General features: G+C 39.9%; 1 protein-coding gene across 2 annotated transcripts in view; it reads left to right on the forward strand.

The window, feature by feature from the left end:
* Positions 1-23,204, forward strand: part of OCRL (OCRL, inositol polyphosphate-5-phosphatase) — a 50,880-nt gene extending 27,676 nt beyond the window's left edge. Inside the window, exons 15-24 of one of the 2 annotated variants that reach the window (XM_025373113.1) lie at positions 9-144; positions 5,831-5,941; positions 6,588-6,753; positions 7,008-7,243; positions 15,009-15,032; positions 17,678-17,794; positions 18,856-18,940; positions 19,565-19,692; positions 20,510-20,621; positions 20,811-23,204. In XM_025373113.1, coding sequence (XP_025228898.1) covers positions 9-144; positions 5,831-5,941; positions 6,588-6,753; positions 7,008-7,243; positions 15,009-15,032; positions 17,678-17,794; positions 18,856-18,940; positions 19,565-19,692; positions 20,510-20,621; positions 20,811-20,935 — 1,240 coding nt within the window. In that variant the 3' untranslated portion in view covers positions 20,936-23,204. The remainder of the gene's footprint in view (positions 1-8; positions 145-5,830; positions 5,942-6,587; positions 6,754-7,007; positions 7,244-15,008; positions 15,033-17,677; positions 17,795-18,855; positions 18,941-19,564; positions 19,693-20,509; positions 20,622-20,810) is intronic. The other variant, XM_025373114.1, reaches the window with a different exon arrangement.
* Positions 23,205-24,038: the final 834 nt, after the last annotated feature.

Below are 24,038 nucleotides of genomic sequence, written 5' to 3' on the forward strand. Positions count from 1 at the left end.
ACTTACAGTGGGAAATGCCGGGTTCCAGCCTGGTGTGACCGAATTCTTTGGAGAGGAACAAATGTTAATCAGCTTAATTATCGGAGTCACATGGAACTGAAAACCAGTGACCACAAGCCTGTTAGCGCCCTCTTCCATATTGGGGTAAACACTTGTTTGTACATTCACTTATTTGTGTGTTAAGTATCAATTACTAGAGGATTATTTAGACTCAGAGCAGATCAGTAATTCAGCAAGCCATAAATGTTCCATAACCAAGTAACCATTTGCAGCATTGAAAGGTTAGTACCCCCAGCCCTCCCAAATGCTGTCCGTATAGCTCTTAATGCTCCAGGCCTTTTAGTGACACAGATGTTTCTCATGCTATGTAGTGGTTAGGTGGTAACTTGAGCTTCCTAAAGTAAGTATGCATAATGAAGAGTTAAAAGCTAAGTTTTATCAGATAGTAAGGAAGGGAAACACCTGGAGAGAGATTCTGGGTGGAAGGGTAGAGACAGCAGGACCAAAGGCACAGACTGATCAGAATGCAACCAAATCTGCATATTGCCTTAAGGGACATAGTGTCATCCCTACACTTTTTTTTTTTTTTGAGACGGAGTCTTGCTCTGACCCCCGGGCTGGAGTGGTGTGATCTCGGCTCACTGCAACCTCCTCTTCCCGGGTTCAAGCGATTCCCCTGCATCAGCCTCCCAAAGTGCTGGGATCATAGGCATGAGCCACCATGCCCAGCCAATTTTTTCTTTAACTCTGTTCTATCCTGGGCTGCATTAATGGCCAATTATTTTTCTGTCTGTATTGTGAGTGAAGTGTTTTTTTCTCATTGTATTTTTAAACTGTGTGTTATTGGTATGTAGGTTATATCTTGTAATCATGCTGATTTAATTTGTTATAGCCAGTACATTTAGGTTATTTCTTGTGGATTTTTCAGATCTACAGCTCTATAATCTGGCGGAATGTATATAGTGCAGTGCTTAGTAGAATGGACTTTGTAGTAGACTTCTGGGATTTGCATCCCAGTTCAACCACTTTCTAACTGTGTAACCACGGACCATTTATGTAACATATTTATGCCTCAGTTTCCTCCTCTATTAAGTGTGGGTAATATTGGTACATACTCATGAAGATTAATGAGTTCAGACATGTGAATAGCATAATGGGATAGGTTTCTTTCCTCTGTGTGTGTGTTGATTTGGTGGGCTTCTGAGATAGATATCACCAACCTGTTTTATCCTGCTCCTGTTTTAAGGAAGAAAGACTTTGGGGCTTTTCATTTAAGATCAGAATTAGTTATTGGTCTTAGAATAGATTTTAAATTTTATCAAGACAGTCATGACTTGACTTTTGTCCATTTTGAAATTTTAAAATAATAATCATCAATAATAGTAACTGTTCCTCAGATAGCAGCTAGTAGCTGTGTGGCAGGCACTATGTGAGGCAATTTGCACACATCTCATTTACTCCTCACAACAACGCTTTGAGTTAAATACAGTTGATCCTTGAAAAACATGGGTTTGAACTGCACAGATCCACTTATACCCAGATTTTTTCAACCAAATGCAGATGGAAAATACAGTATGCACAGGATGTGAAACCCACGTATAAGGAGGGCCAACTGTGGTACTTGAGTATGCGTGAATTTGATTATACACAGGCAATGCCAGAACTAATCCCCCACAGATATCAAGGGACAACTGTATTTCCCATTTAACAGATGAGCAGATGGAGAACAGCAAGTTTAAATAATTTATTTAAGAGCATTCAACTAGGAGGAGAGCTGAGATTCCAGTCTTAAGTTGGCTTAACTCCCAACTCTGTGCTCTTTCTACTACCCCACAATGCCTCTATAATTCTACAGAACTTGACAAAATATACCTTTAGATAACTTCTTTTAGCCCATCTAATTTCTAGTTTGTACTTGCAGGCTGCCCCTTTTTCTTCATTTGAATTCTCTTAATCCATTTTGAGAGGATATCTTTCCTCAAACACTAACCTCTTTGGTTAGATCAGCTGTGCTTGGCTTTTTTGTTTGTATTTCTTTTCAAAACCGTAGAATTTTTTGGTTTGTTTGTTTGTTTTGAGACAGAGTCTTGCTCTGTCACCCAGGCTGCAGTGCAATGATGTGATCTTGGCTCACTGCAAGCTCCACCTCCCAGGTTCACCCCATTCTCTTGCCTCAGCCTCCCTAGTAGCTGAGACTACAGGCGTGCACCACCACGCCTGGCTAATTTTTTGTATTTTTAGTAGAGACAGGGTTTCACCATGTTAGCCAGGATAGTCTCAGTCTCCTGACCTTGTGATCCACCCGCGTCAGCCTCCCAAAGTGCTGGGATTACAGGCATGAGCCACTGCGCTCGGCCAACCTTCGGATGTTTTTAATACTCCATACACATTAATGCAGAGCTTCTAGTGGGATATTTACATTTTTTTCAGGCTTCTTGTGTATTTATGTGTATCTTTAATAAAGATCTGCCTTTTGAGTTTTTAATGATTTTTAAATTGTATGGCAATTACAAGTGCTTTTAAAAAAATTAAAAGGAAATTTAAGCAGAATTGACAGATAAGGGAGAAGTTCTTCAATCCCTGTTCTGTCTCCTACTCCCACCTTTGCCTAAACCCCCATTCCCCAGCCAGGCCACTACCCTTAGGAGTTTATATCTTTCTAGACCAGTGCTGTCCAATAGAGCCTTCTGTGATGATGGAAATGTCCTGTATCTGTGCCGTCCAGTCCAGTGGCTACTAGCCGCAAGGGGCTATTGAGTACTTGAAGTGTGGCTATTGCAACTGAGAACTGAACTTTTTATTTGATTTAAAGTAATTTAAATTCAAATTCCCTATGTGGCCAGTCACTATTGTACTGAACAGTGCAGTTCTAGACCTTTGTATATGCTTTTTTGTTCACCCATAGACAAAATACTGATTTGTGTGTGTCTCTATATCATAAACGGTCTCATGTATGTGTTGGTCTACAACTTGATTTTTTTTTTTAAATCAGCAGTGTGTCTTGGAGAACCTCCCATCTTATTACATAAAGACCTAGCTCATTGTACTTTTTTTTCAAATTCCTAGTTTCGTCAGTAATTTCCTTTACTAAAATGGATGTGTCAGGTCGTGAATTCTTTGGGATTTTTCCCCACCTCATTATCCTTGATTTGCCATTAAGTGCTGTGATCATGATAACCTGCTGAGAAAAAGTTTGATTTTATTGAGTAATCACCCCATGTTTTGGATTCTTGGGCATGTTATGATTAGAGGCTTTAAAAACCACACTACATTTTCACCACCATTGGCACCAATGACTGTTAACAAAGGAGCCGAGTGCACCATGGCCAATTAATTTCAGAAGACTTTCTGTGGGCTGGCTGAGATAGAGCTGGGATAGGGTTCCAACCCTGCACTTGGTACTGTGATCTGTTGCATTGGTTCTCAGACTTCAGTGGATGTAAGAATTGCTTAGAGAGCTTTAAAAAAAAGTGTGGATGCATGCGTCCCCACCCCTGGAGACTGTGATTAGTAGGCCCAGGCAGCTGTGCTTTTAAGACATACTCAAGTTGATTCTGCCACATATCTGGTATATTGGAAAGAGTCTTACACTAGTCCAGATATCACCTTTGGTATTAACTGTGGCAGTGAGCAAGTTTGTTGATTGTTATGTATCTTAATGTTCTCAACTCTCAGAACAAAAATATTGCTTGCTTTGGTAGCCTTCCAGGTTGTGAAAATTAAAAGACATGTGCAAAATACTTTTGGAAATTAAAAGTTGCAAAGTTTTGTAAAAGTATAAAATTCATCTTAACCTAATGCTATAGTATGGACCCTGGTGATGGTAAAATGATGTTTGATCCTCAGTTCTCTAAGAGTTACAGTTCAAATACGTGAAAAACTTCCCCAGTCTGAGATACTTGACTCAGCTTTGATGTTCTTATTTTCAACATTTTTAAAAATTTTTATTTTACTTTAAGTTATAGGATACAAGTACAGAACGTATAGGCTTGTTCCATAGGTATATGTGTGTCATGTTGGTTTGCTGCACCTAGCAACCCATCATCTAGGTTTTAAGCCCCACGTGCATTAGCTATTTAACCTTAATGCTCTCCCTCCCCTCGCCCCACTACCCCGAGTGGCCCAGTGTGTGTTGTTCCCCTCCCTGTGTCCATGTGTTCTCATTGTGCAGCTCCCACTTATGAGTGAGAATATGCGGTGTTTGGTTTTCTGTTCCTGTGTTAGTTTGCTAAGGATGATGGCTTCCAGCTTTATCCATGTCCCTGCAAAGGACATTTTTTAATATTTTTTGAGATGGAGTCTTGCTCTGTTGCCCAGGCTGCAGTGTAGTGGTGTAATCTTGGCTGACTTCAACCTCCGCTTCCTGGGCTGAAGGGATTCTCCTGCCTCAGCCTGCCAGTAGCTGGGATTACAGGCACCCACCACCAGGCCTGGCTAATTTTTTTTTGTACTTTTAGTAGAGACAGAGTTTCACTGTCTTGGCCAGGCTGGTTTTGAACTCCTGACCTCTAGTGATCCTCCTGCCTCGGCCTCCCAAAGTGCTAGGATTACAGGTGTGAGCCACTGTGCCCAGCCTGAGCTCATTCCTTTTTATGGCTGTATAGTATTCCATGATGTATATTTGCCACATTTTCTTTATCAAGTCTTATTATTAATGGGCATTTGGGTTGGTTCTATGTTTTTGTTATTGTAAGTAGTGCTGCAGTAAACATACGTGTGCATGTGTCTTTATAGTAGAATGATTTATATTCTTTTGGGTATACACCCAGTAATGGGATTGCTGGGTCAAATGGTATTTGTGGTTCTAGATCCTTGAGGAATCGCCACACCGTCTTCCACAGTGGCTGAACTAATTTACACTCCCACCAACAGTGTAAAAGCGTTCCTATTTCTCCACAGCCTCGCCAGCATCTGTTTCCACATCTTTTTAGAACCTTTGCTGCATGTGTCAATTTTTTTTGACACGGATTTTTGTGAAATTTCCTAGTCTAAAAAAGAAACCGATATCTCAAGTTAAAATCTGTTAGTTATGTTAATTTTGGCATTGGTTTGTATGAAGTTTTAATATTTAAAAAAAAACACGGCTGTATCAGGAAGCTGAAAGTGCTGTGTCAGGTGGGAATTTTTTTTATTTATCAGTCAAGATGTGTTTATCCGTTGTCATGGTTTTACTCTAGTCTAGGACATTTTGTTTCAGCCATTTTCTAAAATGGCTGTAGGCTCAATTTATTAATATATCTTTGCTATTATATAATCTGAGCAGTGATATTATACTTCTTGGTATTGTACATAGAATCTAATAGAGTTAAAAGCTTTTTAATCATATTTTCTCCCACCTCACCAAGTTATGATTGTTAGAAACAGTAATTGCTGTGTTTCGACACCGTCATTTTGTACAGTGCAAGCAATCATTTTTACCACAATCACATTTTTTCCACTACCAAATAACAATGAAGCAAGAAAATGTTCTTCCCAAATATTTATTATTGCCAAGCTTCTTAACATAGGAGTTTAACTTTTACAGGACGTTAGCCAATTAATCTTACCTTTACCTTAAAGCGTGTGCTTCTATAATGCTTTGTTCAATTTATGTTTGCTTTAGAGACTCTTGGAGATATAAAAGTTGAGAGCATGTAAAACTAAAGCAAGGATCTGTTTTCTTTCAGGTGAAAGTTGTGGATGAAGCAAGATACGGAAAGTGAGGATGTTGTTTGCACCACAGTTTTTTTTAAATGGTTGCTGTAATGACCAGTTTTAAATTGTTAGATAATCTCCAAGGCAGATGAGCTAGAAGCATATAAGACTGAAAAGAGGATACGTTTTCTTTCAGGTGAAGGTTGTGGATGAACGAAGGTACCGTAAAGTCTTTGAAGATAGTGTACGCATCATGGACAGAATGGAAAATGACTTCCTTCCTTCCTTAGAACTCAGCAGGAGGGAGGTGAGCCAAAATACATGATCTCCCTGTCTACTGCCCACTGTGGTTAGCACAGAAGAAACTGCTGCTTAGAAAAGGCAACATAGCACAGTAGTTAAGCCCATGTCGCTGGAGTCAGACTGCCTCCATTCCAGTCCTAGCACTGCTGTTTCGTAGATGCATGACCTCAGGCAAGTGTCTTACCCACTCAGAGCCGCAGTTTCCTTTTCTGGATTAAGGGGTAGTTGTAAGGATTACATGAGTTAATACACGCGAAGCTCTCAGAACAGCACCCGGGACATAGTAAGCCCTCCGTTGTTAGCTGCTCTTGTTTAATATTTCAGAGTTGCTAGTTAATTTATATCTCAGAAACCAGGACTTGGTCCCAGGATGAATACTCTGAACCAAGGTTGGGTTACCCTCTTAGGATCCTAGGAATGATCAGAGTAGCCTGGAGAAGTAGCAGGAGCCACCTAACTCCTTCTCTGCTGGTGTGAGTATAATAATACATGCAAGTGGATGGTGTGAAGTTGGTTCAGTTGGTGAATGTCTATGGCATTTGCACACCTGCTTAACAATTACCTTACTCCTCATATCCTCTATGGAATAATCCAACTGACTTACTTCCCCTACTAGTGATGCATGTTTGTGTCTGTCTGTTATTCCCCAGTTTGTGTTTGAAAATGTGAAGTTTCGGCAACTACAAAAGGAGAAGTTCCAGATCAGCAACAATGGACAGGTTCCCTGCCATTTTTCTTTCATCCCTAAACTTAATGACAGCCAGTACTGCAAGCCATGGCTTCGGGCTGAACCTTTTGAGGGCTACTTGGAGCCAAGTGAGTTTTCCCTTTACCAATGTCTCTGCTGGTAATGTCCTCATGACTCCCATCCCCTTGGTCTAACTTTCTGTTTTCTAACCACATGTCTCTTACCTTTACTGTCATATTGGTGATACCTCTTGTGTGTGTCCTATCTCTTCCCTCTCATTGCTTAATGATTTTTTTAGAGGACACTTCTCTGTTGGTTCTTATACTTTTTGCTTTCCCACTGGAAGTTTTTCTATTACCATGTATCATCTCTTACATTTCAGATGAGACAGTGGACATTTCTCTTGATGTGTATGTCAGCAAAGACTCTGTAACCATCCTGAACTCAGGGGAAGATAAGATTGAAGATATTCTCGTCCTTCACCTGGATCGAGGCAAAGATTACTTCTTGACCATCAGTGGAAATTACCTCCCAAGTTGTTTTGGCACATCCTTAGAGGCTTTGTGCCGTATGAAAAGACCAATCCGAGAAGTTCCTGTTACCAAACTCATAGACTTGGTAAGAACTGTCCCAAGACATAAACCTCTTTTACATTTAATTTTCATAATACTTAAGTGACATCCTCTTTATCTTTGTGCTTTCTGTCTTCTTTTGGCCACGGGGGATGTCAAATGATAAAGAAGCATGTTACTTTAGCACTGTTTTGATTAGATTAAGCCTTAGAGGAAAGAGGGGGGACTAATCTGCAGTTGGCTCTTGTTGGGAGTACAATAGATATTACTAAGCTCACCAAATAAGATTAAAGACTCCCCTCTCAAAGATATAATGCTTATTTGTTAAGCTCTTCATACTCTCAAGTCACTTTTGTATAAATTAGCATGTACGTGAGGTATGCTAAGTGGGGCAGGCAGAATTATTCTCATTGAGCATATGAGAAAAACTGAGGCACAGAGACATTAATGTGCCCAAAGTCAGATACCATCAGTTAGTAACAAATCTAGCACCCAAATTTCCTGGTTCCCAGTTTAGTATTCCTCACTAATACCACATTATATCTAATCAGAGTAAAACTTTGCTGCTTATGGAAGCATAGAACTATACTGCAACCCTGGAATACCTGAATCAGAATCCCTGGGGGCGCTTATTACAGGTACCCTCACTTCTGGCAATGGAATCAGAATCTCAGGATGTGGAGCCTACAAATCTGCATTTTATCCGCATTCCAGATGCTTATAATGTACATTGAAATTTGATGCTTATTTAATGTGATGTGCTTAAGAAAGAAAAGGAGGTTGATTTTCCCACCTCTCCCACAAGCCAAGCTATAATATTAATGTTTTTGTGAAGGAAGTACTTACTATCTTCAGTAACATAAATTGATTTAGTAATAAAGTTCATTGTATTAAGAAATTTCCTTCTTAATGAAAATATTGTTGGATTGTATGCAGAATCTCTTTGGGCTACAAAAGTATATTCTTGGTTTTTTACCAAAGAAAATTAGGTGAGGTGACAGCATACGTTATCCTTACTGTTAGTATTCATTCACATGGATCCTTTAGGCCTAGCCAGAGCGAGTGATTGTGTCTAGCAGGGAGGTCTAGACCCACGGGCAGGCTGCTGGCTTGTCTGAGTCCGATCTGTTCTGTTGCCATGGAATTGTTTTAGCTGTGACTCAGATAGCAGATTAAAACACTGAGTCCAGCCCCGGCATTCTTTCTTGGAATTATACTTATTTCCCTAGAGCCTTCATGGCTGAGTATATTACCTCTGTTTGAGAGAGAACCATTTTCTTCAGAAATTCATATCCTACTGTTCTGCTGTTTTTCATGATAATTGTTTTTCTCCTAACATTATATTTCTGTCTTTCAGATTTTAGTATTTCACCTTTTAGAATACATTTTGGATGATGAAGTTGTTTTTCCTTATTTCTCCTACCCTCTTTCCTTCATCTCAGACATAATTTTCCAGCTTTCTTTGTTTCAGCTTTTTATTATGAAAAATGTCAAATGTGCAGAAAATGGAAAGAACAGTACAACACACCCCCACATGCCTTCTGTACATATATACACACAGATGTTTTTTGCTGTGTCACGTAAAATTAAGTGGTAATATGTCACTTCACCACTAAACACTTCAGCCTGCATCTCTTAACAAAAAGGGCACACTTAAGCACAATACCATTATTATGTATAAGAAAACTAACAGTAATCCATAGTATCATTTAACATTCAGTCCATATTCAGATTTCTTCAGTTGTTCCAAGAATTTCTGTTACACCTTTTTTTAAACCAAAATCCAATCTGGGTTCATATAGTATTTGGTGAGGTCTCCAAAGTCGCTATTGGAGTAGTGCAGTTCCCACTTTCTTTAGTGACATTGACTTTTTTAAGAGTCCAGTACAAATGTCCAGTCAAGGGTCTACCATTTTCTAAATTCGTCTGGTTGTTTCTTCTTTTTTTTTTTTTTTTTCAAACTTATCCCTTTTATACTCTCTCCTTCCGCCTACATGTAAACTGAAACCTACCCTTATTTTTGATCAAAGTCAGTGAAGATATTAGAATATCTTTGCCATTAATATGAAAAACTGCAAAGCCATTAATATGAAAAACTTGGCAGTTTTTCGTATTCTGGGATTGGCCAGAAGAGGCTCAACCAGCATAAAGTTTTTATTTTATGTAAAGTATACTATCAGGTAATTTTACCATGTTTGCTCATGAATAGAAAGGAACCAAAATCATTAGAGGAATGAATGGCTCTTTGTGAAGCCTTTTTCCTTCTTTTTGTCACAAGTGATTCAGGGTTAAAATAATAGAACCCTGATCATTTTTAATTACAAAATTTCCTAGTTTTTATTAAAATGTATGTGTGTGGTCATCATTTTTCTTTTGAAGCTTTTATTTTGTAGGATTTAGGGTTCTGATTCTTTTCACAGTCTGTTGCATTTCAGTGTTATTAAATTCCTGTATCTCATTGATAAGGAAATTATCTATACAGGTTGATTATCCATTATCCAAAATGCTTGGGACCAAAAGTGTTCAGATTTCAATCTTTTTCAGATTTTCAAATGTATGCATTATATACTTAACAGTTCAGCTTCCCTAATCTGGAAATCAGAAATCTGAAGTGCTCCAGTAAGCATTTCCTTTGATCATCATGACAGTACTCAAAAAGTTTCGAGTTTTGGAGCATTTTGGATTTCTGGATTGGGGATACTCAACCTGTATTAGTGTGGAGCAGTAAACAAGAAATCTGAAAATTACTACCCCATTTTTAATACCTTCCCACTCTGTTGTGACTTGATTTTGACCTTTGAAATGATTCCTCAGGTATAGTATTCATGTTTTTTTTTCCCCAAGACCCAATATCATATTTCAAATCTCATGAGATGATGCTATTAATAATGGTACCTGCCCTCTGTTGTATTATTTGCTCTGAAATTTTGGTGAAGCCAGAAATGAGTTCAATGTATGTGTTGTCTCTCTATGTACTGTTTTAGAAAGATCCTTATGCACTGTTTTAGAAAGATCCTTATGCCACACCGTCTTCCCACCAAATGCAGAGTGAAATAACTGACATAATTATTTTTTATCCTTCCAGCTCTTTTCATAACAGTGACTTTGCCACTTCTAGAATAGTTGGGATTAGCACAAGTGGGAAACGGATGAAAATCTACCATTTGTAATCATCTTTATTCTTTCTCAGAATTAAGATAGATTTTTCTGTTATATTAACTAGAATATTAAGTAGCAAATAATCCTCAATATTGATTCATTACATACTGGATACAAAGTATTAAGGAGTTTATGTGAGTTCCCATAATTTAGTGGTGATGAAAGTATATTTACATGTAAAATATGGCTAAACTTTAAGTCATGGTTAATAGGGAGTTTGGTTACAGATAATCTGAACATTGACCACCTTTACTGACTAATGTCTGGTGTGCTTGGTAAGTCAGTATTTTGGAAAGTCATGTAAAATGAGTATTATGGAGGTTGTAGTTTGTGTTAACAATAGGTTCCTTTCCTGTGTTATTTATTAAAGCCCTTATATGCTATAAAAGCTTATTGGCTGACCAGCTAATCCCTGTAGAAATCAGAATCAGCCTGTTTTCATTTTAATGAATATTTAATACATGTAACATTAACATGACTGAGAAATAAGTTTAGCACATAAGAATAAAGTGAATTAGGAAGGTGATTTGGGGTTAGTTATAGAAGTATTTTCAGTCAAGTCCAAGTACTTAGGAAACATGTATTAATATAGTGGGTGAGCAGGCTCTTCCAGGCATAAGGGACATCTTGAATACAGGGTAGAAGGTGAAAGTGAAAAGATTGTGTATGAAAAACTGTAAGATTTCCCTGGTACAAGTAAAGATCAAGGATAAAAATGTATGAAGCTGGTTAGGGAGAATGGGGCAGGTGGTAGAGAGTCTTGAAGTCAATACATAAGTTTATGCTTGAGCCAGAGGGTATCTAGAACCATCAGAAGGGTTTGCTGATTAGTATGAGGTTGCAAATTGATACAGTTGGAAGAACATTCTGGTGTTGCTTGTAGAATGGACTAATTGAAAGGAGGCAAGACTTGAACTTGCCAGATGTGGCTAAGTTGTAAATACAGAGATGAAAAAAGCTGAGGGATGAGTAGAGAAACTGTATTTGCTTGGGGACATATCTGTTGGGAGAACAATATTAAAAATTTGAAATAACAGGAATAGCTTGTTAATTTGTCCATAGTTTTTTTTTTCCCATTATGTTTTTACTTTGTCTTACTAATCTAACCATCCATTTCTTACTCCATTAAGTATATGGCTTGTATTTCTTCTCTATTCATATGAACTAATCCTTTTTAGAACTTCATTTTCCATTCAGTTTTCGGCTATTTATTTATTTATTTCTGAGATGGAGTCTCACTGTTGCCAGGCTGTAGTGCAGTGGCACAATCTTGGCTCACTGCAACCCCCGCCTCCCAGTTCAAGTTATTCTCCTGCCTCAGCCTCCCGAGTCACTGGGACTATAGGTGCATGCTACCACACCTGGCTAATTTTTGCATTTTTAGTAGAGATGGGGTTTCACCGTGTTGGCCAGGCTGGTCTTGAACACCTGACCTCAGGTGATCCACCTGCCTCGGCCTCCCAAGGTGCTGGGATTACAGGCCTGAGCCACCGTGCTCGGCTATGCTTTTTATTTTTAAATTTGGATATTCTGCCTCTAATTGACTCTTTTATATTATTTTAGCTGCATTTGCCACGGGGAATATTCTTCTGAGGGTGAATGTTGGGGTAAAGAATGATTTGCATTGCATTTGCTGTGTGCCAATGTTGTCCCACTGGGGAAATCCTGAACTCAGTTTCCTTTTTAAATGTAATCCATGTATAGCCTTTTGCAGAGAGTGGGCATCTCTGCTCTTTAAAATTCGTTGGACTAAGTGATTCATAGTAGAAACCTTAGGATTATTATGGGAGTAAGTTGTTTACTAATAAAGGCTAAGTGACATTTCTATTTTCAAAATTGAGACCAGGGTTTAATTCAATGTAATTTCTATGTTGTTTCTTTGTGCCTGTACCTAGAGAAGTAAATCTCTTGTCCCTCCATCCATATTTAATCAAAGTCCTTTCGATTCTTCTTTCAGAGTTTTCTCTTGTATTCATTTGTAAGTGTATGTATATACCTTTTATTATATATATAATATACCCTTTAATATATATATACTTAGAAATTATATATATATACCTATATGTGTGTGTGTGTATATATATGTGTTTATAATTTTCCATTATTAAGATGTTTACCTTCTTCTGCTTGACCTACCTCGGTAGCCTTTGAATGATCCCCTTGTCTTTCTCACTGTCTCTCTCTCTCTCTCTCTTTCTCTGTCTCTGCCCTTCAGTTTTCCCTATTCAGGGCTGTCAGATTGATCTTTCTGTACTACTGCTTTGGGGCCTGTCACTTCCTTGCTTAAAGGTAGTCAGCGGCTCCCCCATGCCTGCTGAATACAATCCGAATGCCTTAATCTGTCATGTAAGGTCCCCCCAAGGCTAACTTCAACATACCTTTTCAGATTTATTTCCCACTATTTTTCTTGGCATTCTCCATGCACCCCACAAACAGATGACTAACTTCTTCGTAATCTCAATTTGTGATTTACAGTCTCTGTGCCTTTTGTTTATTTCTGCCTCTTCCACTTGTAATATTCTCTCCCCATCTCTACCCTTTAAAATTCTGTGAGTCTTTTAAAGGGCTAGCAATGATCTATTGAGAACTCGTATTCATGAATTATGACAATACCAGTCTGTAAACTCTGGAACTCCTCACCCCAACTCAGTTGCAAATCAGAGTCAGGGACAAACCAGGTATTTCTCCTTTATCCTCATTTCTCATTGCCTTCCCCTGCAAAGGCATTTTAGCACAATGCCTTGTACCGGAGGATGGCTGCTGCTTAAAGAAAACTTTTTTGAGAGCCTGGTTTGACAGGTTAGTATACAAAATCTCTGTCTAGTTTTATTCATATCATGTATCAGATATTCATGGAAGGAAAAATATAAAATGTGTCAGGTAGATTCTTCATTTGATAACACGTCCTAAATTTTACAAGAGGTTCTAGTATAAAATTGTATCAGATGTTGGGTACTCAAAATCAACTTGACATTAAAAGGTATTGTAATTATAGTACTATAAATACGTACCTTATAGAGGCTATTATTCTAATTACTTTATTTAATGTGATATTTAAGAGTCTAGGTAAACCCACAAAAGCATGTTTAATTCGTGAAGTATCTACCAATATTAAAACGCCTAATCCCCATGGATAACAGTCTGGGAGGAATGCATTCAGTATTACCACATGCTTTTCCTCCTCCCTGTCCACTCCCAGCTCCCGTGCATCTCAGACAGTAAGATTGGGATTTCTCCTTTTACCTGTAAGAACTGAGACATGTAATTTAGACTTGAGCGCTTAGTGGTCCATAGTCAGATTTGAAACAATCCAGGTTGGGAGTCACTGGGGAGGTATGAGGAACCTTGAGGGACCCAGACCTTCTGCTGGCATACTGCCCCATCACCCCTTGGTTTTAGGCTGCTTCAAGGTAAATATTACTCTCCCTATTTTAGAGATGAAGAAACTGAGGCTCTATGAAGTTTGGTAACTTGTGCGAGGGCTATACAAAATTGCCAAGAGGTGGAGCAAAGATTTGTACCCAAGCCTGTCCAACACCAGTACCTATACTCTTTCCATTAACCACGCTGTCTTTTAAGTGGGGTTTCTCACTGTCCTTAGCCTGTTATGGAGAATACATTCTCACAGTTTTCCTCTACCTCTCTGTCCAGGAAGCAGTCACATTGTCCTTTTTGAATTGTCTAACGGAACATAGTGATAATGACTGTGGAGTTGATCAGACCTGGGATCCAATCCTGATTCAGCCACTTACTACCTAATAGTGAGTGTGGCCTTGGGAAAATAATTTAAGCTTTCAAAGCCTCAGTTTATTCATCTGTAAAATGGGAATAATATCTACTTTGGACGTGTGTACAGATTAAATGACTGTATATAAGCACTTTGCACAGTTCCTGGTATATGACAGATGCTTCCTAAGTGGTGGTGGTAGTTATTGCTGCTATTGTTATTGGATTGTAATAACAGCATAAAAGACAGGAAGATTAAAAAGATACCTTCTTACCTATCCCCTGCCTCTCTTTTTTCTCTTATACCCAATAGGAAAATAAAAATAGGGGATAATGATGGATCTTCTGATCTGCAAAGGTCTGAAATGAAATTCATTTATAGTTCAGAAGGACCTTCAAATCTGGGCACTCTGAGGGCCTTTGAGGAGGGGAGTGGATACGAGGAGATAAAAAGGAATCTGGGATGCTGCTTAGGAGGCTGGCTGGCGTGAGAAGAATGAAAATGGAAAGTAGAGTGGTTTACCATCTCTTTCCAGATGGCCACTGTTGGGCCTACAGCCATATTCTTTCAGTGAGGTATATACCTCAGTGCACCTGCCTCCAAGCAGCAGACAGGAAGAGACATTGGGGCATTTGGCTGGGTCAGTTGGCAGATGCCAAAGGACACAGAAGTCTAGAACCGCACATATTTATTGAGTGATATTCTCAAATTGCACAAAAATTTAAAATGTCTAGTAGAGAACTTTGTGTATGAAAAATGTATTTCATTTTCAACAATCATAATTTATTTGAAGAATTCAAAGCTGTTTAAAGCATGTATATCTGGTAAGATAGTGAGTTCTAATACTGATCTGTTTCTAATTCTGTAAATTAATTCTAATCATATTCTGTCTGTCAATGACTTTCTTTTCCTGCTCCGCTCTCAGGAAGAAGACAGCTTCCTAGAAAAGGTAATGCAATCCATTGGTGGTTATGAGAGTTTCCCTGTGCTTGATTAACACTTAACTGTGGTCCCTGGAATTTGTCCCTAGGCGTTCCCATATCAGAGACCTCTGACTTGGTGAGACTCCCCTAAAGCCCTACCAGCTGTCCTTAAGTGTTTGAAGTACAGGAAAGATATTTACTGTAGCAGTCAAGTCATTGAGACTCAGAACATAAAAACAGTAGGACTCAAGGTTCTAGATTTGTATTTTTGAAATGAGAAGTAACTACAGAGCCGTCTTGACGTATCTGAATGCTCATGAATTGGAGGAGGGTACCAGTTAGCTGTCCTCCATTTCCAATGACAATAAAACCAGAAGAAGTAGCTTTCTGTTGCATTAAGAATGATTTGAGGTTAATGATCATAGCAATTAATTTCAGAAAAAAATACACAGATATGATCAAGAAATAGAGCATAGAATAGAATTGTGGACCTGAACAAGATCATAAAAGATCATCTGGTTCAGGCCTCTACCTTCAGACAGGGTAAGGTATTTTCTCCATTCTAATAGATGAGACAACCAAGGCCCAGAAAGGTTGAAAAACTTGCTGAAGTCATACACCCTTCCCACTTGGTGGAATTTAATGCCTTTTGATGATGGGGATGGCGTGCTGTTTTCATGCTTTAGTTATTAACACTAAGTAAGGTTACAAAGTGTGGGCTTATCAGGCGCTGAATGTGTCTTGTTGAAAGAAGACAAAGTAACTTGGTTTTCCTTTGAAAATTAGAGTTCAGGATAATTTGTGAAATTATTCAAGTATTGTTTCTTGTGCATGATCTTTTCTCTGGACTTTGGAGACACAACTGTGGCATTCCATATTATCATACAGGAATTTGAAAATGAATAGTGGATGGTGTATGTAATCTACTGACATTTTATTAACCTTTTTAAACCACCAAGGTTTGAGACAGCTGTGCTTCCTAGCTCTTCCCTGTTAAGAGCAGTCCATGTTCTGTCTTTTTATCTTACACAGTACCTTGTGTTGCCTTAATGCCTTAGTATAGGAAAAGCTCCAGTTGGATGTCAGACTTTTTAAAAAGTACGTGAATCAGTGCTGCATAATTTCTATATGGCAAGTTTAGAGGCATCTGCTAAAGAATCAGTACATGTGCTGCATTTGGTCCAGAGAGTTAGCAGAGTGCAAGATGGACAGTGTTTTGGCTCAAATACCATGTGGATGCTTGGATTTGATACTTGCAACTGGAAAGAAGTAAATGGATGAGCCATTGATAGACATTCTGGCAACTATTAGGAACATGAATATCAAGTGATAGAATCCCAGGGACAGAAAGGAAGCAAACTGAATGTGGAAAAAAAAAAAGAAAGAATTTAAATGGTAACCAACTGTCACACTCCCTTCTCTTTCTTATTCCCTTAGAAAGGCACAGCAGCTTTTAAAGGTCATCAGTGCTTGTTAAAGAACATAATGTTGAGAAGAGACCTCAGCTCGGCTGTGGTGTATGTGGTCTCTGTCAAAGTAGTGACATGCTCCTTTTTTTTTTCTTTTAAAGCTACGTGACTGGGGGTTGTGGATGGAATTCACAAGTTGCACAATGTTGGGCAAGAATTTCTTAGTTAAACATGCAGAATATATATGACCTCAAGCTAGAGGCGGGGGAGGGAGGAGGATGCAAAAAATTTGGTCATAGTTCTCTCCACTGGGATTTTTCTGAAGGCTACATTCAGATGCCTTTACTATTTCAAACATTTTTTCATGTAATTTATATTTGACTACATGAACCTAAGATAACTGAATTTATTTCCTAGCCATTTCCAATTCACATATAGTGATTGATTTAATTTATGCCACTTCTGGGTTTTTCTCTTACAAAATTCTTTCAGAAGAATATAACAGATAGTAGAAAGATAGATGAAAGGAGTAAAAGCCCCTAGAAATCTTGACTGAGCTATTCCTAGAAAATGTAACTTCTGGACTCAGACCTTAGACTTTTCATGGTATTTCTGCCTCTTGGTTAGCTATATTCAGTTTACTATTTTTGGACCTTAAGGCTTATGAGTTTTAGTGCCTTAAGATTAGAACTTCCATCAAGCCTGAAATATTTACATATGTGGGTCTAATGTTGTGGAGAGTTCTCTTTAATTCCTGAAAACCAAAGAAGCTCATTTAAATCAACATTGAAAACAAACAACAGTATCTGTGGTAAGACCTGAAGGAAGAGTAAGTTAGAAATAAACAAATACCTAAGTGTAGACCCTGATCTCTCAAAGTACTATATTGACAATTGTAATTTAATAGTCCCCCCAAGTCACCAGTGCTGTACGGACTCCACTGTGACTGTATCACTGGAGCACTGGTTCTCAGTGTCACCTTTGAAAGGATTTAAACACAAGGCATCCATGTAATAAACATCATAAACTCAAATGAAATGCAGAACAATTAAGTGAAGCATTTAGGAAAGGACATCCTTTAACTGTGAGACTCGCTATCAAGTGCCTTCTGACCAGGGGTGTCCCCACTGAGAAGAAATGGAAAATCTTAAGAGATGAAGATCACATTGTACCTGCATGACCAGAATTTGAAGGACTTTAAGTTATACACCAAAATCTTTATTCTGAGACCCCTTTGATTCTCATCCTTTTCCATCTATTAGGAGAAATCCCTTCTGCAAATGGTTCCTTTGGATGAAGGTGCCAGTGAGAGACCCCTTCAGGTCCCCAAGGAGATCTGGCTTCTAGTAGATCACCTATTCAAATATGCCTGTCACCAGGTAAGTGAGAGTAGACCTTCCCTACAACTTTGGAAGGTGTGTAAATACTATAGGAAATCATAACACCCCGCATCAGCATAGCGCTTTTAACTTTCCCAAGCTACCTGCACACAGTGGCACTGTCAGATCAACTGGGTGGGTGGAAGTGTCCCTAGTCACAGATGTCACAGCTGAAGCATGCAAAGCTAAGTTATTTACTAAGACCAAGGCCTAAGTGTAGTCGTGGCAGAGCCAGGACCAAATTAAGAGCACCTGTCTCCTGGCTACTCTCTCTTTTCCCTGGACAGCTGCACACCTGAGTCTATAATGCCTACTTTGGCTATGAGTCATGTAGGCATTAGAGATTTTTAAATCTAAAGCAGATTTTAAACCCATTTTTTAACTTGGTCCTAGTTTTTCTTTTAAATCCTATCTAAAATGCCACCCCAACTCATTCACCCCCAAAAGAGACATTTCTTGGGACTAAATTGAAAGGTAATGTTCTCTTACCTACTGAAGAATAATGTAACTTGAAAGCAAGGTTTAGTATGAGCATGCGATTTCCTCCTTCCCCAGCATTCAGTAGTACTAGCATTTGAATGTGGTTATTCTGTTTGGACTCTGCCTTCTGCTTCTTGTCAAGAGGCTACAAGTAGGCCAGGCACGGTGGCTCATGCCTGTAATCCCAGCATTTTGAGAGGCCAAGACGGGCACATTGCTTGAGCTCAGGAGTTCGAGACTAGCCTGGGCAACATGGTGAAACCCCATCTCTATTAAAAAAAATTTAAAAAGAGGCTAGAATTAGAACACCTGGTTTCTTGCTCTAGCCATCTGGTCCCCTGCCTTATCAGGTGTAGGCTAAAACCTTTGGAAAGAACATTTTCTTGTTTGAAATAACATTTCACATGGATTAGAGAAATGCTAAAGGAAAAATGTGCTATTTTCACACCTCCATTTGTAATTATTAACACACATACCACCCTTCCCTTTTGCTTCCTGCTGCTCTTCTGATCCTTGGGTAATCATCATAACCTCAGGAGTGATTATCTTGCCTGTTCCCTTCATTCTGACTTCTTTGGTAGGAGGACCTGTTCCAGACCCCTGGAATGCAGGAAGAGCTCCAGCAGATCATTGATTGTCTGGATACCAGCATTCCTGAGACAATCCGTATCCTTTGCGACCAAAGCATAAGAAGCTGGATGAGTACTTGGTCAAACTCTTCTTTGCACCTCTATTTGCTTTTTGTGGTTCTATATTTATTTTCTTTGTAATGTCTTTTATTGTAGGATAACCACTGACTATCCACTTGTTTCTCATTTCCTTTTATGAACTTTTGACTTCTTTCCATATCCAGCTCTTACTAAAAGGAAGCAAGGGGTAGATAACAATGACTTAAAAAGCATGGGACGTAGAAGCCACAACGCTGGTACTATTCTCCTTCAGGTGATCAGTCACTCCTGCCACCACACGTACTGTTGACAGGGCAGGGAGAAGGATGAGAAACGTGGGCAACTGGTTTATAGGACTGCTCCAGTGTCAACTGTCACTCTGCAGGCTATATTCCCCTGACCCTGAAGCTGGGCCAAAGCTGCCAAGAGTCTTTGACCAATTCTGTAACAACTCAGCTGCAGGGCACTTGAATCAATAAAATATCAAGCCCCCATTAGGATCAGTGTGCCCCAAATAAGAGGAGGGAAACAGTCCCTGCAGGAACTTGAGGAAAGGAGCCCGTCGGGGCTCTGTGTGGCCTTTTCTCCTGGAGCCCGTTTCCCTTGACTTAAGTTGATTCAGCTGGCAGCAACCACTCTGTGGCTGAAGCACTGCTCATTTTCTTGGAAGCCCTGCCAGAGCCAGTCATCTGTTATGAGCTGTATCAGCGATGTCTTGACTCTGCTCATGATCCCCGGATCTGCCGACAGGTGGGTTCTACTGACCTGAGGATGTGTTTGACGCAGGTTCCCCCATAGAGAAGTCATCAGTTTTACAGAGCCAGATAGGCAGCCAGCTGTCTGGTAGGATGGGTCTGGATCTGTTATTAGTGGCAGGACACGAACATTGAAGGTTGCTACCCTTAAATTTTAGGTTGTGTTATTTCCTATGATATTTGCCACCTTTTCCCCATTGGCCTATTTCTGTTTACAGAAAACAGTGGGGTGGATCCCTCTACTCTAGGGTAAATTGGTGAAGCTGATTGTACATGGAATTCTGGCTGGAAGGATGGGTGACACTTGGGAGCCTTTCTTCTTTTTCTCTTCTTGGTGTGTGTTTTTAATCCTGAAATGATTTTAATGCACAGTAACTGAGAGTACCTGTGAATTGGACTAGTGAGTATTGGGAGGAGTCCCCATCCATGTTAAGTGACATTGTAAAGAAAACCATTCAAACAAAAAAGAACAAAACCATTCAGCTTGGTAGGTGCTGTGGCTACATGCCTGCGGAAATGGGAAAAGAGCAGATGAACACCGACCTATTGTGAGGCGGGGTGTGCGTGTGAATGTGTGATGACCATGTGGCCTGGTCATTGAGTGGACGGGGACCAAACAGCACGGCCGTTCTTACTTTGAAGTTATAATTTGGAAGGTGTTGTGTTGGCCATGAGGAGATAATAGAAGTTGATAGATGAAACGGGTCCTGCAAGAGTTGGATTATAGACTACTATTAATGGCAGCTGTAAGTTCCTCTTACTTTCATCTTCTACCTGTTTTTCTCACTGCCTACCCCTATTTTTAAAAACAGGTGATCTCCCAGCTTCCGAGATGCCATAGAAATGTTTTCCGTTACTTGATGGCATTCCTTCGAGAACTCTTAAAATTCTCTGAATACAATAGCGTCAATGCCAACATGATCGGTAAGAGTGCTTCATGCAGCATGGGACATTTGTTGAGAATACTCTTCATGCATTGTATCCAGTATATACCTTACTGCGTGTGCAGGCACATGGCAGTCAACAGTCATTGTCCCCAGGCCCTCCAGCCCTGAGGTTTTGCTTAGGTTATGTCTGACAAACGTTTCCGCTTGTCTTTCTGTCGTCTTCTAGCTACTCTCTTCACTAGTCTTCTCCTGAGGCCTCCACCCAACCTTATGGCAAGACAGACTCCAAGTGACCGCCAGCGTGCTATTCAGTTCCTTCTGGGCTTTCTGCTTGGGAGCGAAGAAGACTAAGGCTTTTACTATTCTCTGATATTCTAGAAGCAGACGATCTCGGGCTCCAAGTATTTCAGAATGATTTAAAAAGTCATGCCACAGGAAGGGTCTATTGCAGAATTTCAAGTTCTGTTTATAGTAAAAAGGAAGAGTGTTTCCTAATCCCTCCTTTACCATATCCTCCACAGCAAAATACTTTTAGACTTATATTGCCAAGCCAAAGTTACCATATTTTGGTGTTTTTGTGTTTTCTCTTTATAAGGCAAAAAGATCTGTATTTACACTCCTTTACCTAGGGATGTGTTTGTTGCCCTCCTATCTAATTGTCATGATTGTCCTTAGTACCCTAGGCCTAGATTCTGAGATGTTCCCATTCTAGGCCTACAAGCACTACTTGCTGTAGCTGAGACTTGTCTAGAGTCCTTTGTATAATGCACTTTTGACCCACCCCCTCCTGGATCACTCCTTTGCACTCCACTCCCCTCGTTCTGTCACTTTGAACGAAGTCTGAGTGAGGCTAGTGACTCCTTGGGTGTCCTCAACAGTGAGTTCACTGTCTGCGTGCAGTTATTACATGCATTTGTGCATTTCTACTACAATGGCATCTTTATGTCTCTGTAACATTGGCCTTTTCATGGCTCCGCACTGGGTGGAACCATATTCTCTTAGATCACATTTAGTAGCATAACTTTAGGGACTATTAGAGATGGCATCCCATCGATGTGAGAGAATCACAATCAGAATGGAAGCACTTTGAGTATCTGAAGAGTGAGAGCATTCGTGTTTGACGGGTCCTGCTTCCCACTATCCTTTTCCTATTGTTACTCAAATTTTACAGAAAGACTAATCCTGGGTGTCTCTGAGACCCATCTCCTGCCTAGACATCCACCTCCAGAGCAACACTGGCCCCACAGTAAAAGAGGGAGTCTTGTACCTCAGGCAGGCCCATCTAGAGCTATTGATCCTTCCCACAGCAAAGGTATTGCGGATGACCCTTAGAATCCATTTTCTGGTCTTCTGAAGTACCAAGGGCAGGTGTCACTTCCTTCCTCAGCGGGACTGACTCTGTGCTCTACAACCAGCTCCTGCACGTAAAGGGTTTAGAGGCTCCCCTTGGCTCCCAGACCATATCCAGTGTTGTGTAAAGAGACTGGCCAACAGGACCAACCAAGCACCTTACCTCTCCCATCCAAGATGACCCTCTGAGCTTTTCATTTATTCAAACTCTGTGATACAGCCTTTTTTAAAAAAATTAATCTATATTGGTTGATAAGCCTGACTGCAAAACTGCCTGATGCAATTGGTTTCCTCCTGGTTTTCTTTTGTTACAACCACCCTTGCCTGTTTACGTTAATTGCAAGGAACATAACGTACAGGCTCTATGTACGATCCTGGGCATTGACTCCATGACATTTCTAGCATATCCAAGGCACCACCAGTGATTTCCCCCATTTCTTGGAAAAAAAAAAAAAAAGGTACGTATTTTGCAATACGGCTAAACGCTTTCCTGATTGAGAGTTAAAGCAGTAGGAGTCAAGTTACTGGTGCCACAGAGCTGGAGGTGTGATAGGTCAGGGGCTGGGTGTTGAACTTAGTTAATGGAAGACTGAGAACAGAACAGGTTTGTCATCTCTGCAAGGCCAGAAAGTGACCACAAAAAGAGGCAGATAATAGACACTGGGGTAGGATCATACCCCAGGGAAATACCTTTCCTGGGCTTGTTTTCTAGCATATCATTGACCTGGGATCTTTGGGTGATCAAAGGTGTGGTTAGTGGAGGCTCTGTGCTGCACGTATGCAGTATCCTATCTCTTTCTACATCAGGTCAAAACACTAAGTTGGTGTACTGCCTCGACCTTTTTACACCTCATCCTGGAACATATACAGGGTTGAGAATTTTAGACAATCTCTAGGTAGAGGAGACAAGACGTAGACCCAGACAGAAGAAATCTGCTTCCCTACCATGCCTATTGCAACACCCCACCTGTAATTCCCAAGTCCTCTAAGGTACTAATTTGTAGCTGCTCTGAAGTAATGATTTCAGATTCAACTGGTAGGGAAAGACTCTGCACCTGCTGTCTTAGGGAAGAAATGGTTTAAATCCATGTGGTGACATTGCGTTAGTCTCCCTTTCACTGTTTTCTTATTCTATAATTGTTTGTTAGATTTCCCAAAAACGTCTTGATCACTAAGCAAAGCTGCTAGTGGGATTCTATATTTCGTGTCATCTTTTTTATTATAATTTATTGCAAATTTTTTTCTGAATAAATATATGTTGTGTGAAAAAGCAAAGTGTGATTTTGGTGAGGAAGCACTCAGGAGGGAGGGCTTATGTGTCACTGGGTTCCATTCGACTTGACTGCAGTCCCCATCAGCTGTGCCTGTACTGTCATTACCTGTCTTACAGGGAAATACCATTTATAAGAATTCTTGGTATATTCACCCTCAGAGATGAGAAGAAACCGTGCATTTTCAGAGGCTAATAAAGGCGTCCTATACTTTCAGAGGCCAGCCAAGTACCCTTATTTTAACCCTAAGGATTCAGGCAACAAAACAACTGAATTAGAGGAAAGGACGTTGACTCTTAATGCATGTAAATGTCACACTAGGTCAGATCTGTGATCCCTCCAGCCCCAGAAACCTGACAAACCCTAAGATGCACATCTGGGGAGAACCCAGTTACCCCTGCTCACATAGTCTCAAGATGTGCCTCCCCAGAGAGCCTGTTTTAACATAATCCTATTTTGCAGCTTTTGAAAACCAGTTTTGAACTTTTATGACTTATTGGGGTGATCAAGTCCATAAATTTAGTACTTTTTTGTTGTTCTCATCTGTACTGTCTAACATGTTGGGAGGAAACCCCTGATTTGAGCATGGTGCCAGTCTCCATTATGAATTTGTGGATTCTGATTCCATTCCCTTTGAGACTGAAGAAGCCACAGCTGGAGGTTTCTTCTCTACTAAGGCCCTCTTCCAATTCCCTCCAGCTGTGAGCTTGACCCTGCTTAATGTGCTGACTCAGTGTTGTCATAAACAACTTTTGAAGCCCCACCCAAAGCCTTGGCAGGAGAAGGTGTTTCTTTCTGAGAGTGGTTTTCCCCCCAGCAGATGGAGACTGACA

Source organism: Theropithecus gelada, chromosome X (genome assembly GCF_003255815.1).
Source record: "Theropithecus gelada isolate Dixy chromosome X, Tgel_1.0, whole genome shotgun sequence".
Taxonomy (NCBI): Eukaryota; Metazoa; Chordata; class Mammalia; order Primates; family Cercopithecidae; genus Theropithecus; species Theropithecus gelada.